The 18,040-nt window shown below is 50.2% G+C and overlaps 1 protein-coding gene across 5 annotated transcripts in view; it reads right to left on the reverse strand.

Moving 5' to 3' along the window:
* LOC100358813 (14-3-3 protein epsilon) overlaps positions 1 to 17,759 on the reverse strand; it is a 112,658-nt gene extending 94,899 nt beyond the window's left edge. The window contains exons 1-2 of one of the 5 annotated variants that reach the window (XM_051824563.2): positions 17,362 to 17,734; positions 1,342 to 1,707 (exon numbers count right to left, since the gene is read on the reverse strand). In XM_051824563.2, coding sequence (XP_051680523.1) covers positions 1,342 to 1,707; positions 17,362 to 17,602 — 607 coding nt within the window. In that variant the 5' untranslated portion in view covers positions 17,603 to 17,734. Of the gene's footprint in view, positions 1 to 1,171; positions 1,708 to 17,361 lie in introns of all 5 variants that reach the window. The other 4 variants (XM_051824562.2, XM_002718889.5, XM_008270936.4 and 1 more) reach the window with 4 other exon arrangements.
* Between the last annotated feature and the right edge of the window lie 281 nt (positions 17,760 to 18,040).

An 18,040-nucleotide genomic window follows, 5' to 3' on the forward strand; every position in this document is an offset into this window, starting at 1 on the left:
TTGAAGCTGTAACATGATCTGAAAAAACCACAGACTTCAAAAAATACCCATGTCAGTCAAACCTAAAAAACGTAACTAATCCTCCTTTGCATCTGCTGGATCAGGATCTAAACATTTCAGATTCACTAATGTCAGACTGGTTCAAATAAATCCTAGCTCATTCTGTGGATTAATGCTTCCACTTAGACAGAAGGCAGTGCCTACTCCTCAGTGTACGAAAATGACCCAAAGAAAACAAATACGCAGAGATTACAGCTTACAGTAATACACTTTTACCTTTCTCTGCTAATCTGTGCTCACATAACTTCAGCCTGAGTTTATGAAACGTAGCTATCTGTTTACAGTCACGTCATCGTATTAGTAAGTTCTCAAAATGGAATAGCATGCCACCTCTGGACTAGCCTTTGTGCCCAACCACTAGCTCTACATAACTCAGAAAAGGAGGGAAGAAAGAAGGAGGGAAGAGACAAAGCGGAATGTTGAAGAAAGGAATAAAGAAATAAATTAACACAACGTAACAGTTAGTCAGAAAAATAATGGCTACCAAGAATAACTATTCACCAGCAAAAGGCAAAAACTAGCCCCTCAGGAAGAACTGGCTTCTTGCCTGTAAAATGCATTGAACAGAACCCGTGCCCCTTAGAACTGACACTTCTTGGTACAGGTCTCTTCACAACTGTGCTGTGTCTCTCTTCTCTAATTCCTACTCCATGCACACAGTTAATGGTAAGGAGCTTCCTGGCCCCTGAAGTAAAACATTATGTTTTAAATGCGTTGAGAGAGACCACTTATTACACTCAAATGTGTGAACCCACCTTCTTTTAAAACAATGACAAACAGAAAGCAAGAAACAGATTAGGATATGGATGAGAAAAACTAATTCAGGTTAATTCCTATGAATTCAGGTGGTGTTATTAAAATAGTCAAAGTATGTTTAGTAGATCAATCAAAACATTCATTTATACAGTTTTAAAGCTTACTCATTGCAAAACAGGTTTTCTACAAAAAAATAGAAAACCCAACATTAAACGGCAAAATCAGTACTTAATGTTCAACATCTACAACATTACAATGCCGGTTCTTGTATTCAGCATTCCTACAAAGCTCTAAGAGGTCTGAAAGGGAGACCCTGCATCAGATCTCTTCTTTCTACATTTCGCACATTATGTACCTCCAAAGCCAAGGCTGTCTTGTCGTAGGCATTAGGGACTCGCTTCTGGATTACCCTGGCATAAATGGGCCCATTCTGGAGGTTAGGGAGCGGAGTGTTGACGCTGGGTTGGGCATAGGGCCCAGGCTCCGGCCCACCCAGTGGCTGTGGGTGGGAACCCTCCTGGTTACCTCCAATCAGAGCCGATACTGAGGCGGAGGCAGGTCTATACTTCTCGACGTAAGGGACTGGAATCATCCCCCTCTTGCCTTCGCTGTCCTCTGCATTCCACCACTGCTCTTCAGGCTTATCCCGGATTCTCAGGATGTCTCCTTTCTTAAAGGGGAGATCTTCTTCATCATTCCCATTAAAGTCAAAGAGGGCTCGCACATACTCTGCCTCCTCTTGCCTGAGAATCACTCCACTACCCTGCCTGGGTCTGGAAACTGGTTCTATCAATGTTGTAGTGTCCAAATAGTGTATTTTGTAGAATTCCAGTAAAGCAGGCAATGAATCAAACTCTTGATCTCCTATTCGGAGTCTGGAGGGGCTCACCCCTGGAAAAAACAGAGCACGGTGTTAAAGACGTACTGTATTAAAGATGAAACAGATTTCAAGCAATTCCCACACATACTTAATATTTAACCAGCAAAAAATCTAGAGAAAAACACCCCTTCACTTCCTAGCAAACCAACATCAAACTCTGAAGATGAAACATCCCCTAGGAAGAAAGATGCCCATAAATCACTACCAGCCTGAGAAGGAAAAGGCGGCGGCAAAACCAGGCCAGTCACCGCACGCTCTCACACTACACAAAAGCAGTGCAACACAGGGGCTTTTTGTGTTTCTTTTCATTCACCGGCTCAGAATATTGTTACTACCCATTCACAAAGTAGCATAAGGTTTTAAGTTTGTTTTTTAAAGATTTATTTATTTGAAAATCAGTTACACAGAGATGAGAGGCAGAGAGAGAGAGAGAGGTCTTCCATCCAATGGTTCACCCCACAATTGGCCTCAACGGCCAAAGCTGGGCTGATCTGAAGCCAGGAGCCAGTAGCTTCTTCTGGGTCTCCCACGTGGGTATAGGGGTCCAAGGACTTGGGCCATCTTCTACTGCTTTCCCAGGCCATAGCAAAGAGCTGGATCAGAAGTGGAGCAGCAGGGACACAAATCGGCAACCTTATGGGATGCTGGCACTGCAGGTGGCGGCTTAACCCGTTACACCACAGCACCGATCCCTTGGTTTTAAGTTTTTTTAAAAATCTTTTTAAAGATTTATTAAAAATTTATTTGAATCACAGAGTCAGAGAGAGATCCATCCACTGGTTCATTACCCAAATGCCCACAACAGCCAGGGGTTGGCCAGGCCAGACAGGAGCCAGAAACTCCATCTGGGTCCAGGCACTCAGAGGACTTCATCTACTTTCCAGCTTCCCTGGCCTTTCCCCAGGCACATCAGCAGGGAGCTGAATGAAAGCAGAGCGGCCTAGACTCCAATAAGACACTCCCATATGGGGTGTGAGCACCTCAATCAGTGGCTGAACCCACTGCACCTAACCACCTGTCCCAGCAAGACCTCTTTAATACACAGGTCTCCATGACTACCGGGAGGCGGGGGTGGAGTGGCAATTCACATTTAATTCATATGTCTATGTTCTTCATATCTAGAATGTACAGAATGTATAACTTAAAAGAAGAAAAACATTTTAAAATTTTTTTAATTACTTGAAAGGCAGAAAGAGAAAAACAAATCTTCCATCTGCTGGTTCATTCCTCAAATGCCCACAATAGTCAGGGTGAGGTCAGGCTGAAGCCGTAAGCATGGAAATCAATCTGGGTATGTATGTGGGTAGCAGGGAACCAAATATTGGAGCCCTCACCTGCTGTTTCCCAGGCTGTGCATCAACAGGAAGTTCAAACAGAAATGGAGCCAGGACTCAAACCCACGCACTACAACATGGGAAGCAGGTACCCCAAGCAATATTTTAACCACTGTGTTGGGGCCGGCACTGTGGCACAGTGTGTGAACTGCCACCTGCAGTGCTGGCATCTCATATGGACAACGGTTCAAGACCCAGCTGCTCTACTTCCGATGCAGCTCTCTGCTATAGCCTGGGAAAGCAATAGAAGATGGCCCAAGTCCTTAGGCCCCTACCCCCATGTTGGAGACCTGGAAGAATTTCCTGACCCCTGGCTTCAGAATGGCACAGCTCTGGCCATTGCGGCCAATTGGGGAGTAAACCAGCAGATGGAAGACCTCTCTCTCTTTCTCTGCCTCTCCTCTCTCTGTGTAACTCTTTCAAATAAATAAATCTTTAAAAAACAAAAACAAAACAAAAAAGAAGTGTCAAATGCCCAGCCCAGAAAAACATTTTAAAAATTTATTTTTTCAAGAAACAGACACACAAAGCTACTAGCCCTGCTAACTCCCTCCCCAAATGCCTGCAAGCATTTGTGCTAGGCCAGGCTAAAGCTTGGAATTCCCATCAGGGTCTCCCACGGAGACGGCAAGGACCCAACCAAGGACCAGCACTGCAGTGCAGCAGGTTAAGCTGCTGCTTGCAATGCTAGCATCCCGTACTGGAGTACCAGTGAGTCCCAGCTGCTCTGCTTCTACTCTGGCTCTCTGCTAATGCACCTGGCAAGGCAGCAGACAAGAGCCCAAGTACTTGGGCCCCTGCCACTCACATGGGAGACCAGGATGGAGTTCCTGGTTCCTGTCTTCAGCCCGCCCCACCTGGGCAGTTGTGGCCATTTGGGGGACTGAATCAGCAAATGGAAGATCTCTGCTTTTGCTTTTCCTGCTGTCACTTTGCCTTTCAATAAATAAATTTTAAGAAAGAAAAAAAGGGGGAGGGCAGAATTCAACCTTTTGAGCCATCACCTGCTAACTCCCAAGGTCAGCATCAGCACAAAACTGGAATCAGAAGCCAGAACCAGGCATTGAACTCAGGCACTTCTTTTTTTTTTTTTTTTTTTTTTTTTGACAGGCAGAGTGGACAGTGAGAGAGAGAGACAGAGAGAGAAAGGTCTTCCTTTGCCGTTGGTTCACCCTCCAATGGCCACCGCTGCAGCCGGCGCACCGCGCTGATCCAATGGCAGGAGCCAGGAGCCAGGTGCTTTTCCTGGTCTCCCATGGGGTGCAGGGCCCAAGCACCTGGGCCATCCTCCACTGCACTCCCTGGCCATAGCAGAGAGCTGGCCTGGAAGAGGGGCAACCGGGACAGAATCCGGCGCCCCGACCGGGACTAGAACCCGGTGTGCCGGCGCCGCAAGGTGGAGGATTAGCCTATTGAGCCACGGCGCTGGCCTGAACTCAGGCACTTCAATATGGGATGTGGTTTTCTCAACCTTTGCTCCCATGCTAACTGCTAAGCTAAATGCCCACCCCATCTTTATTAATTAATTTACTTATTTTTGAAAAGCAGAAGACGAGAGAGGTATCTTCTATCTGTTGGTCCCCTACATGCAGGTATCTCAAGTAGTATCTTTAAAAATTTTTTTTTTACTTTATCTGAAAGGCAAAGTTAGAGAGGGAAAGGAGAGCAAGCCAGCGAGATCGTCCATTTGCTCGTTCACTCCCCAAATGTCCGCAACAGCCAGGGCTGAGCCAGGCCAAACCCAGGAGCTCCATCCAGGTCTCTCATACGGATTCAAGGGCGCAAAGACTTACAGCATCTTCCACTGCTTTCCCAGGTGGATTAGCAGGGAGCTGGATGGGAAGTGGATCAGCTGGGACTCAAACTGTTGCCCACATGGGATGTCAACATTGCAGGCAGCAAGTTAACCCATTACAACACATTGCCAGGCCCCCAAAGCAGCATCTTAACCTGTGCACCAGACACCTGCCTCTACCTTTTCTACGACTGTCAATCTCAGTTTCATCTCTGACAACTGAAAACATTTAATCAGACAAATGAACAAAGGAGCCAAAAAAAGAGAAATGAAAAAGCAACTGCTTAAGAAACAATCCCTAAGGTCTTTACTTAAAGCACGGAAATCAGGTTGTTCCCTATAAAGCAAACAGGTCATAAAAAAAATTTAAAAAAAAAAAAAAAAAAAAAAGGCCAGTGCCACAGCTCGCTTGGCTAATCCTCTTCCTGCGGCGCTGGCACCCCGGGTGCTAGTCCTGGTTGGGGCACCAGATTCTATCCCGGTTGCTCCTCTTCCAGTCCAGCTCTCTGCTGTGGCCTGGGAAGGCAGTGGAGGATGACCCAAGTGCTTGGGCCCTGCACCCACATGGGAGACCAGGAGGAAGCACCTGGCTCCTGGCTCCTGATCGGCGCAGTGCGCTGGCTGTAGTGGCCATTTAGGGGGTGAACCATCAGAAGGAAGACCTTTCTCTGTCTCTCTCTCTCTCTCATTAACTCTGCCTGTCAAAAAAAAAAAAAAAATCAACAAGATGCTTGGGGAAATAAAGCAGTGTTAAAATATTCAACCTCTGATAACACAGTAAAGGACCCAAGAGAAAGGGCCTATTAGGAGTGCTTAAAATTTCTTAAGACACAAATACACGGCATACTTCAGATTGTATTTCCTCTCTATCCTGAGATTCTAGAAGTCAAAATTAGTAATAAACATTTATCAGTTGAAATAAGAAGCAATTTCCAATGAGGAGTGCAAACCCTTAACTTCTACTAAACTAAGCACCCCAAAATCATCTTCCTCAGTGAGACTTTTGTTTCCCTCATAAAGCAACAGCTCTGCAGAAAATTTGGGTTTGGGGCCAGTAAAAATATTCACTGGGTTAAGTCGCCACCTGTAATGCCCGGATCCTGTATGGACACTGGTTAGAGTCCCAGCTGCTCTACTTCTGATTCAGCTCCCTGCTAATGCACCTGGGAAAGCAGATGACCTAAGTCCTGGGTCCCCTGAACCCACATGGGAGACCCAGAAGTAGCTCCTGGCTCTGGCTTGGCCCAGCCCTGACTGTTGCAGCCATTTGGGAAGTGAACCAACAGATGGCAGATCTAGCTTTGCTTCCTCTCTTTCAAACTGAATATAATTTTTTAAAAAAGAAAATTGGTGTTTGTGGGAGTTTTGTTAATCCATGTTAACCCTGCCACAGAACGCCTCTTACCATGCATCTTGGGTTATAATCTACCAGTTTTTGTCTTCTCATTTGCTTCCTTTTTGGGAGAACCCTTCCACACTGGTTCACTCCTCCAAATACCTGCAATGGCCTGGGCTGGGCTCTGGATGAGCCTGGAGCCAGGAATACTATCCACCTCCCTCATGTGGATGGCAGGAACCCCAACTACTTGAGCCACCACCACTGTACCCCTGCATTAGCAAAGCCAGATATCACACCCAGGTACTGATTTGGAACATGGATCATCTTAAGCAGTGTCTAAACTCTAGGCTAAAAGCCCATTCCATGAATTTTTACCAAAATACACATGTATCAGCTGGCACTGTGATGCACTGGGATCCGAGCATCCCATACTGGTATGCCAGTAAAGTCCTGGCTGCTCTGCTTCCAATCCAGCTCCCTGCTAATGCACCTGGGAAAGCAGTGGAAGATGGCCCAGGTACTTTGGCCCCAGCACCTGTGTGGGAAGACCTAGATGGACTTTCTAGTTCCTGACTTTGGCCAGTTCCAGTGGATCAAAAAAATCTGTCACTATGCCTTTCAAATAAATTTTTATTTATTTATTTATTTTTTACAGATAGAGTTAGACAGTGAGAGAGACAGAGAAAAAGGTCTTCCTTCCGTTGGTTCACCCCCCACAAATGGCCACCATGGCCGGAACTACGCCGATCTGAAGCCAGTAGCCAGGTGCTTCCTCCTGGTCTCCCACGCGCATGTAGGTGCCCAAGCACTTGGGCCATCCTCCACTGCCTTCCCGGGCCACAGCAGAGAGCTAGACTGGAAGAGGAGCAACTGGGACCAGAACCCTGTACCCATATGGCATGCTGGCGCTACAGGCGGAGGATTAACCAAGTGAGCCACGGCGCCAGCCCCTATTTTATTTATTTGAAAGTCAGAGTTACAGAGAGAGGTAGAGACAGAGAGAGGTCTTCCATCCACTGGTTCACTCCCCAGATGGCCACAATGGCCGGAGCTGTGCTAATCCGAAACCAGGAGCTTCTTCCGGGTCTCCCACGTGGGTGCAGGGGCCCAAGGACTTGGGCCATCTTCTACTGTTATCCCAGGCCATTGCAGAGAGCTGGATCGGAAGAGCAGCTGGGACTAGAACCGGCACCCATATGGGATGCTAGCACTTCAGGCCAGGGCATAAACCCGATACACCACAGTGCCAGCCCCAATAATATAACTTTTAATGGCCATAAAGTAGTCCTACTTTTCATTATTACAAACAATGTTGCTATGAATGCTTCTATTCTTTTTTTTTTTTTTGACAGGTAGAGTTACAGACAGTGAAAGAGACAGAGAGAAAGGTCTTCCTTTGCCATTGGTTCACTTCCCAAATGGCCACTACAGCTGGTGCTGTGCTGATCCGAAGCAAGGGCCAGGTGCTTCCTCCTGGTCTCCCATGCAGGTGCCGGGCCCAAGCACTTGGGCCATCCTCCACTGCACTCCCGGGCTACAGCAGAGAGCTGGCCTGGAAGAGAAGCAACCGGGACTAGAACCGGCGCCCACATGGGATCCTGGTGCCACAGGCAGAGGATTAACCAAGTGAGCCACGGTGCCTTAGGATAAACTTGAAATATAATTACCAGATCAAGGTTTAAGGACCTTAAGGCTTATGTTGCAAAACTGTCCCCCAAAAAGTTTGCACAGGTTTTCACTCTGATCAGCAGTTTTTGAGTTATTAACCCTCATACACTTGCCAAAACAATATTTATTTATTTTTGCCAGGCAAAGTTAGACATAGAGAGAGACAGAGAGTTATAGACACTGAGAGAGACAGGGAGAAAGGTCTTCCTTCCATTGGTTCACTCCTCCAGTGGCCACCACAACCGGTGCTGGGCTTATCCGAAGCAAGGAGCCGGGTACCTCCCCCCCATTCTCCCATGCAGGTGCAGGGACCCAAGCACTTGGGCCATCCTCTGCTGCCATCCTGGGCCACAGCAGAAAGCTGGACTGGAAGAGGAGCAACCGGGACTAGAATCCGGGGTGCTGGCACCGCAGGTGGAGGATTAGCCAAATGAGCCATGGCGCCGGCCCCAAAACAGTATTTTAAAAACCATCGCCAACTTAATAACATGAAATGGTATCTCTTTAATTATCAGTTTTTATCATTTGGTGTTTTTCATATTTAATGATTTGTACTTCTTTGAAAGTTACTTGTTGACATCCTCTGTTAATGGAAAATGGGCAACATCCATTCCTAACAACTGTATTCCTATCAGCAAGATGACTTTGTTATACCCAGCTAAAGCCATGGCAATGAATGCTATTAAAAGGAACATGGCACTGTGGTGTAGTAGGCTAAGCCTCTGCCTGTGGTGCTGGCATCCCATATGGGCACCAGTTCGAGTCCCACCTGCTCCTCTTCTGATCCAGCTCTGCTGTGTCCTGGAAAAGCAGCAGAAGATGGTCCAAGTGCTTGGGTCCCTGCACCCGGAGGAAGCTCCTGGCTCCTGACTTCAGATCAGCCCAGCTCCGGCCGTTGTGCCATTAGGACAGAGAACCACCGGATGGAAGATCTTTCTCTGTTTCTCCCTCTCTCTCTAATTCTATCTCTCAAATAAATAAAATCTTTAATTAAAAAAAAATACTGGAACACAAGAGTAGCCCAGTCTAACTTGGCACTCTGAGAAAAAACCAGAGAGACAATTATTCTATTCGTTATTGCATAAACAGCTCTTCCAGAATGATCAGAAAATGTATTTAAAATCCGGTCCACTGGGGCAGCATTGTAGCAGAGTGGCACAAACAGCTGTCCACGAGGCCGGCATGCCACGTGAGCACTGGTTTTAGTCCCAGCCGTTACACTCCCAATCCAACTCCTAGATAATGCTTCTGGGGACGAGGAGACCCAGGAGTTCCTGCTCCTTGGATTCAGTCTGTCCCAGTCCTCAATGCAGAATGAGTCCTGACTGATTGCCTCCTCTTTTCACCCCCCATCAAATAAATTGAGACTAAGACATAACTGAAGGACAAATATGTGTGTGTGTACATATATATAAAAGTATGTATTGCAAACAGACCATCTGTGGAACTCAAGGCTGTACACTGAAACACGTTAACTGTCCAGACTCAGAAATGCTGATGGTCTCACAATTTAAGGCACTGAAAGAGCTGCCCAGACTTAGGACTGTCCATCGATGGCAAATCCTGCATGGACACAGCACAATGTGACTGCAACAGTCCCAAGTGCAGGACTGCACTGCTGATTTGGTTATAACCGCCCCAGAGCATGGCAGTGCAATATTCTAGAGTTCCTCTTCACTGAGGAAGGATGGAGGATTATTCCTACTCAAGTCGATGGACAAGGAGACTTTTCTATCATAGCTAGGCTCATTCAAATTCAGGATGTTCCTGCAGGCCATGGTGCAGCTATGTTAAGAACAGGGTCAGTGGCAGCTGACACCTACTTAGCCCTGTCTGGAAGAAAGCTGTTGGGAGGATGGTGGGATGACCAGCCCACACCAGCAGAGCACTCAGGCTTAGAAAATGGCTCCCTTGCTTAGTCTGTCCAACTACATGCCAAGGTATAATAGCCAAAATGGTTTTTATTAATGGTCTTCTATGCGGTAGTGGTCAAATCATAGTAGTTGTGCAGTGTTATTCTTTTAAAAGAACATTCTTTAAAGATTAATTTATTTTGACAGAGGGAGAGGGAGAAACAGAGACCTTCCATCCACTGGTTCATTCCCCAGATAGCTGCAGCAGCCAGCACTAAGCCAGACCAAAGCCAAGAGCTTCAGCCAGGTCTCCCACATGGATGGCAGAAAATGAACACTTGGGCCATCTTTCACTGCTTTTCCCAGACCATTAGCAGGGAGCTAGCTTGGAAGTGGAGCAGCTGAGACATTAACCAGTGCCCATATGGGATGCAGGCGGTGACTACCTGGCAGGCCACAATGCCAACGGCTCCCCCCCTGCCAAATTTTTTTTTTTTTTAAGATTTATTTATCTGAGGGGCCAGTGCCGTGGTGTAGTAAGCTAAGCCCCGGCCTACGGCACCAGGATCCCATATGGGCACCGGTGCGTGTCCTGGCTACTCCTCTTCCAATTCAGCTCTCAGCTTAATGTCCTGGCTCCTGGCTTCAGATGGGCTCACCTCCAGCTGTTGTGGTCATTTGGGGAGTGAACCAGCAGATGGAAGACTTATCTCTCTGTAACTGTACCTCTCAAATACATAAAATCTTTTTTAAAAAGTTTAATTATTTGAAAGGCAAAGGGAGAGACACAGAAATCCTCACTTGTTGCTTCCTCCCCAGATGTTCCCAATAATAACCCAAGTACTTGTCTTTTTACTGCTGCATCCCAGGGTGCACATGAACAAAAACTGGAATTCCAAGTGGAGCTGGGATTCCCCACTATGTCCTCTGATATGGGGTACACACATCCCAAGTGGCTTTTTTTTTTTTTTTTTTTTTTGGACAGGCAGAGTGGACAGTGAGAGAGACAGAGAGAAAGGTCTTCCTTTGCCGTTGGTTCACCCTCCAATGGCCGCTGCGGCCGGTGCACTGCGCTGATCCGATGGCAGGAGCCAGGTGCTTCTCCTGGTCTCCCATGGGGTGCAGGGCCCAAGTACTTGGACCATCCTCCACTGCACTCCTGGGCCACAGCAGAAAGCTGGCCTGGAAGAGGGGCAACCGGGACAGAATCCGGCGCCCTGACCGGGACTAGAACCTGGTGTGCCGGCGCCGCAGGCGGAGCATTAGCCTAGTGAGCCACGGCGCCGGCCCCAAGTGGCATGTTAACCTCTGCTCCAAATGTCTGCTCCTAGATATTATTCTTAAAGAATATAAACCTGAAGTGAGGCAAAGAAGCTACATGAAAATCTGTTCCCAGCTCTGAGAAGCTCACAGTATAGAGACCCAGAGGCACCCAAGATGTGGCTGGTGAGCAAGGAGCAAACTGGCATGTCAGAAAGACATCCCTCCAGCCACACTGGAGGCATATTCCTACAAAAAAACTAACTAAACTGTGTCTCGAGATACAAAAAATCACAGTAACAAAGCCACTCTGACTACCCACCCCGGACTTAATTTTTTTAAGATTTATTTATTTTGAAAGTCAGAGTTACAGAAAGAGGGAGGGACAGAAAGATATCTCCCATTCGCTGGTTCACTCCCAGATGGCCGCAATGGCCAGCACTGGGCCAGGCCAAAGCCAGGAGCCAGAAGTTTCATCTGGGTCTCTCGCATACAGGATGGGGGCCCAAACACTTGGGTCATCTTTTGCTGGTTTTCCCCGGCCATTAGTAGGGAGCTGGTGGGAAGCAGAGCAGCCTGGACTCAAACAGGCACCCACTCAGGGTGCTGGTGTTGCCAGCTGCAGCTTTACTGGCTTTGCCACAATGCTGGCCCCTGAACATACCCAAGGTACTCTCTTCACTCTAAGAAGGAAAGCAACCACTCCCTGTCACCCATTGTTCTGGTTCCTTTATTACTGTACTAGCCAAGTGAAATGGTTTTTGTTTTTCTGTGGGGAGGGGGGAAGGGGCTAGAGGAACAAGACTACTAACTTAGGTCACCTCCAAAGATCAGTGTAAGGAAAACTGGCAGCTCATCTGGCACAAAGGTAGGCAGTGACTTAACCATTTCTTGTCCGAATGCCCATGATGTGAACTGGGCTATGACTCTGGGGGCAAGGGGGCGTTTAGCACTCCCCACAGACAATACAACACAAACAAAGCACTAAGGCAAACGTTTGACACACTTTACCTCTAAGTTATTCTTCTATTCTACTGCCACTATAATAATCCCAGGGAAGAATCTTTTTTTTTTTTTTTTTTTTTTTTTGGACAGAGTTAGACAGTGAGAGAGAGACAGAGAGAAAGGTCTTCCTTCCGTTGGTTCACCCCTTAAATGGCCGCTACGGACAGCGCTACACCGATCCAAAGCCAGGAGCCAGGCGCAGGTGCAGGGCCCAAGCACTTGGGCCATCCTCCACTGCCTTTCCGGGCCACAGCAGAGAGCTGGACAGGAAGAGGAGCAACCGGGACAGAATCCAGCGCCCCGACCGGGACTAGAACCTGGTGTGCCGGCGCTGCAAGGCGGAGGATTAGCCTAGTGAGCCCTGGCACCGGCCAGTAAAGAATCTTTTGATGTGTACTGTTGGACAGTTAGCTGCACGGGGCAACCACGCTTCACTGAGCCAAACTCCAGAAGGCAAGAGGGGGAACAGAACAGACATAAGTCCCAGATAAACCCAAACCTCACCTCAGCTACATGTTCCTTTCCCTGCTTCGTCTCCTTCCAACCACAAACACCCAACGGCAGGAAACAGAAGGGCGGAAAGGAAGGAGATATAGTCATGCCATCCAGAGAACAGAACCAACAAGAGAATTCTCACAGCCATCTGGATGCTGGAAAAACTCAACTTGTTCCAACATCAAACCCGTGCTGGATTCTGAATGGCAGTTTTGAATGAACACGTTCCGAAATCAAAGTCAACAGCAGCACTCGGCTACTCCTTTGGTCTCTCTGGACCTGCTCAGCCCAGTACTTGGAAGGGTTTCAGCCCGCAGGTTACATCAACTTTTGCATGCCACTCCGCGATGATTTCATGAAGACACCTGAGGGCTTTGTGGGCTGAAACAGGCCAGATCACTCCTGGCTCCATCATCGGTCTCTCCTTGATCTCACAGCACTTCCTCTTTCCCGCATCCGCATCCCGACCTTCTGTCTTCCTCTCTCTCTGCCGAAACTATTTACAGGCGTTGCTTAGGTAAACATCTATGACCACATGGCCAGTACAAAGGACTCGGCAGGCCCTGAGAAGATAACCTAAGGCAAGAGTCTTGTTCAGACTGAGCTCTAGCAGTCATTAATCGGCTAAAGGAGCTGTTACCCAATTCCTCTGTGCCTCCGCCCCTCACTCTGTAAAGTGGGGCCAAAGGCCCAACTAGTGAAGATCCTCAAAGTGGCTGGTACATCATAGTGTTCAATTAAAACACAAAAAGCCCTTCTCAACCATCTGAATGCCTTCAGACATTTTGGTTTACGCCCGAATCCAGATTCCGCTGCACTGTTTGCAGCAGAGATCACACAGAATCTCCAGAAGCTTCTCAAAAGTTCTGGAGTCAAACATGTCTGAAAAACCCAGGGCCTCACTTGGAAGGCTGTCATTCACATGAGTATAAGAAAGGCCTGCAGGAAATAAGCCTGCCTCCTTTTCCCAAGAGTCTGATTTACTCATTTAGTTTTGGTATAAAACCTCCAAGTAACTCACTGCAGATCTCCTGAACCTAGGGTGGAGAAGCGCTCTACACTGAACAGAAAGAGATGAGAACCAGGCGTGTGAACTGCAAAAGTGAAATAAGCACATCAAAGACAGAAGCTACAGGTGAAGGGGCCGGCGCTGTGGCATAGCAGGTAAAGCTGCCACCTGCTGTGCCAGCATCCCATTTGGGCACTGGTTCAAGTCCTGGCTTCTCCACTTCCTATCCAGCTCTCTGCTGTGGCCTGGGAAAGCAGTAGAAGATGGCCCAAGTCCTTGGGCCCCTGCACCCGTGTGGGAGACCCAGAAGAAGCTCCTGGCTCCTGGCTTCAGATTGGCTCAGCTCCAACCGCTGCAGCCATCTGGGGAATGAACCAGCGGATGGAAAATCTTTCTCTCTGCCTCTGCTCTTCTGTAGCTCTGCCTTTCAAATAAATGAATAAATCTTAAAAAAAAAAAAAAAAAAAAAAACAACAACCTACTACAGGTGAATTACTTGGCATGAGCAATGGTCAGTCCCACACTTCTCTGAGGAGAAGGGGCTTAACCCAGCACTACCTCACAGAGGCGTCACGGGGGCTGACAAGGTGAGCATGCCTTTGCTGGCCAACTACTCACTGCTCTGCTTGTGATCCAGCTCCCTGCTAACGTGCCTGGGAAGGCAGTGGGAAGATGGCCCAAGTGCTTGGGCCCTGCACCCCCACCACGTGGGAGACCAGGAGGAGGTTCCTCACTCCCGGCTTCAGCCCGCTCCAGCTTTGGCTGTGGCAGCCATTTGGGGAATGCAGCAGCAGATGAGCTCTCTTTCTGTCTCTCCTGTCACTTTTTTAAAGCTTAAATTTTTTTTTTTTTTTTGAAAGAGAGGCATCACAATCACCACACTAGCTTCTATTCCCCACTTCCGAGATGAGGCAAGCTTTTATGCTTCCCTCATCCGCTAGGGCAACAGGTGGGAGGCTTTGGGTTGAGATTAGAGCTGACCGTCCTACTGCCGTGTACTGACCCAAGGCCCTCAGCTCCCGATGCACCCCAGCCCCTACTCCTCAGGACACGCTGTCATCAGCGCTCCCCAGCCCACGCCACCCAGGCCTGCAGGGCTCTCAGGGCTGACAGAGTTCCCACTCTGCTTCAACTCCCCCACAGCTCGCAGCGCGGTCCACGAGACTAATGTATGCAATACTCGCTGGGCATTTATTCCTAAGTATCAGATACACTTAAACTCATTTCATCTTCCTTCTTTCACAGAGGAGGAAACTGATACAGAAGCTGAAGAAGTCGTCCAAACCACACAAGTGGCAGGTAAGTGAGATTCCAACCCAGACTCCAGAGCCCAGGCTTGCGCCGGCTCTCCTCGCTGCCACGCACATGGCAAGGTCTGGCCGTCCCGCAGTGTTTCCAGAGGCAGGCTCAACTGCAGTCGTGGCAGTCTTCCCAAGAGGGCCATCCTGAAACAGCCCTGACAGAGGTGACAGGTCGACTGACCAGCCCTTCCTAGGGCCCCAGGGCACACCAGGGCATTCCTGGGCCATGACAGCATAGGAAGCCTGCGGGGGCTGAACACCTAAGGGAAGTTAAAAATGGGCTCCCTGGAAAAGGCTGAACATCCTGGCCTGGCTATGCCATCCACAGGGTACCCGTGCATCACACACACAACACACTGCGTGAGCCTACGCAAAAAGCTGTCCACATCCGAGTGCACGGAAAGTCTTCGCCGGCCTCCTGCTCGTGGACCCACGCAGCAGTCTACTGTCTGAGTGCTGAAGCCAGCCTTCCTCTTGTCCCCTTTCCTCCTGGTTTTGAAACAGAACCCAGGGCCCAGGGCAGACACAGAACGGTGAGGACGGCGGGGATCCCAGAAGGAAGCTTTGACAGAAAGGGCAGTGTCAAGGGTCAGCTCTGAGCTGCAAAGCCTGCCTCAGTCATTGACCAGCTGAGTGACCTCAATCTAGCCCCACTTTCCTCCTCCGTAAAATGGAGCTGCTTTCACAAACAGAGATCATAACACTCATCTCACTAGACTGTTAGACAGGAAATGAGAGAAAGCACATCAAGCACTCAGCAAAGTAGCTGGCACCCAATAACCAGTCAATACACATTAGCTATTAATACCATCGGGCCACTCTAAATCCAAGAAATCAAGTGGCTTCCAAAGAAAAAACAAGCCTGATGGAGAGAGGGAGAACAGATTCAGTCAATCTTTCAAATCAGCACCTGACTCAACTGCCCTAAGCGGAAAATGGGATCTGAGGCGGTGAGCGCAACGCCCTTGAACTTCCACACCCCATTCACAAACGCTAGCAGTCTTCACCTTCTCTCCCGGCTCAAAGATCTCAACTCTTATCTGTTTTGAAAAGGTGGCGCTCAACAAGGTAAACGTAAAGATAGAACCAAGGAGTGAAGAAACACCAAACTAACCTGCCTGCTGCCATCTGCAAGTTCTGCAGCAGACACAATGTACACAGCAGGAACAAGGGGGAGAAGGCAATGCCAGTGACAACTGCCATGTCACTGCATGTGTAACTGCACGACCTAGACACCAGGCAGATGCCCTGGGAGCAGCGCAGGGGCAAAGCCCTCCCACCAGTATTCCTGCACGTGTTCTAAGGCTAGAAACTGCCAGACGGGGAAAGGATACTTTGTGGCCTTTTAGAGACACAGCCTCCTTTTTCTTTGTAACTGGTAGGTGTTAAGGACAGAAAGACCGCCTGTCCATCTCCCCATTTCTGGTCACGGTGAGTCAATCTGAATGAGGATATCCTAAAACGGCAAGGCTCTGAGGGCTGCCTGGGAGCCTCCTCGTTCATCAGGCTGGCCTGGGGGAGCTGGGAGAAGGTACAGGGACTCTCGGTGCTGCTACACACACACTGTCAGCCTCGGAATCTCCCTGGCCCTCGCCGACCCCAGGTACAAGCGCCTACATTGTCTTATGCTCCCCGAACAATTCCAATGGAGTAAGGAAGACCGTCACATCTCAATAGGAAGACTCCCTGCAAGTAACTTATGCTCTTGGAAGACCTGCCCCCAATATCCGGAAGATGCCGGCCTGTCCCAAACCGCTGAGCAAGGGGAGGTCCTGACGCCGAAGCCTGACAATGTTTACGTCCAAGAAAAATGAGGGTCCGTTCACTTTCGGGGAGGCAATTGTCTACACTGCTTATTTCTGGTCTGCTTTTTGGGAGGGGGCGGGGAAGAAAAATCTTCCCCCCGCTAAACACTTTGAAAACGAGAAGGCCCTAACTGCGGAGAAGCCTCTACACACTGGGACCTCCCGGTCAAGGCCAGCCAGGCACGGACTTATCCTGGGCTGGCCCTGGAAGGCTTGCTTCCCCACCTTCGTCCTCCGTAAGGGAAGAGGCCGGTAAAACTATTTTGGAAAAATGCCCAAGAAAGGAAAAAGCTGATCGGCTTCCTGAGGGTGTCTCCATCCCTCCCAGTCGGCGTGCGGTGACTTCCTACCAAAGGCCACCAGGGGAGTGCGGCCAAACCCCACTCTGCAGCACTGCAGGAAATGGCTCAAGCCGAAAAGCCACTTGTAGGATTATCGGATTCATTCTGGGCGCCGCTGCCAAGGGATGCCCCCGCAGTGCCAACAGCCCCCCTCAGCTCTTTGTCCCTGCCCTGCCCTTGCGCCTGGCCCGGGCGCCGGCCCCACCCTGGGGCCGCAGCAGTTCCCCTTCCCCTGGGCTGTCCTCCCACGGCACACCCAGAGGCCTGGATCAGTCGCTCGCCTCCCCCACGCACTCCCGGCTCGCCGGCGGGAACGACCCCGGCGCGGCAGGCTCTGCCCCCCTGCCCGCTGCCCACAGCCCTCGTCCGGGGTCAGCCTGCGAGGGGGGCAGCCGGCCCTGCTGGGAGCCCCGCGGCCCTCACCCCCCGCCCGGGGCCTCCCGTCCCGTCTGTCCCTCACCGGGCGGAGGCTGGGCGGGCGACGGTGGCACCGGCGGGCGCGGGCCGCTGCTGTTGATGATGTAGTGGGAGACGCGCGAGTTCTCGGAGACGCTGAGCACATAGTCCCCGGGGCTGGTGCTCGAGTCCCGCACCAGGAACACCCCGTGCCGCTGGCCCTGCAACAGCGTCACCGCCTCCTGCCGGCTCAGCCGCCCCCAGTACCAGCTACTCCGCTCCTCCGAGTCGAAGTTGCCTGCCATGGCCGCCTCCGCGCCTACACGCTGGGCCGCCGCCGCCGCGCGCGCCCCTCCAGCCCCGGCGCCCGCCGCCCAGCGGACCGGCTAGGGTCTCAGCCTCACAGCAGCGCCCGAAATGGCGGCGGCTGCCGCGGGCCTCCCCCCACCGGAAATGACGCGCTCCAGCCCGAGGGAGGCTGCCGGGAAGGCGACAACCGCCCGCCATTGGGAGAAGGGCAAGGGAGCCCACGCGCGCGCACTGCGCATGCGGCTTCTTGGGCGTCGCCGCCTGGCCCCGACCCCGACTGCGGAGGTTGGAGAGGCGGGGTGTAGGGCTGAGGGGCGGGGCGTCGCCCAGTGGTCCGCAGAGTTTTGAGTTTGCGCCGTTGACTCCGGGATCCCGGCACCAGGCTTCAGGTTCTCGCAAGGCCCAGGACTTTGGAGACAGCGACTCGCATCCAG

The sequence above is a fragment of the Oryctolagus cuniculus genome, chromosome 17 (assembly GCF_964237555.1).
Source record: "Oryctolagus cuniculus chromosome 17, mOryCun1.1, whole genome shotgun sequence".
Classification (NCBI taxonomy): Eukaryota; Metazoa; Chordata; class Mammalia; order Lagomorpha; family Leporidae; genus Oryctolagus; species Oryctolagus cuniculus.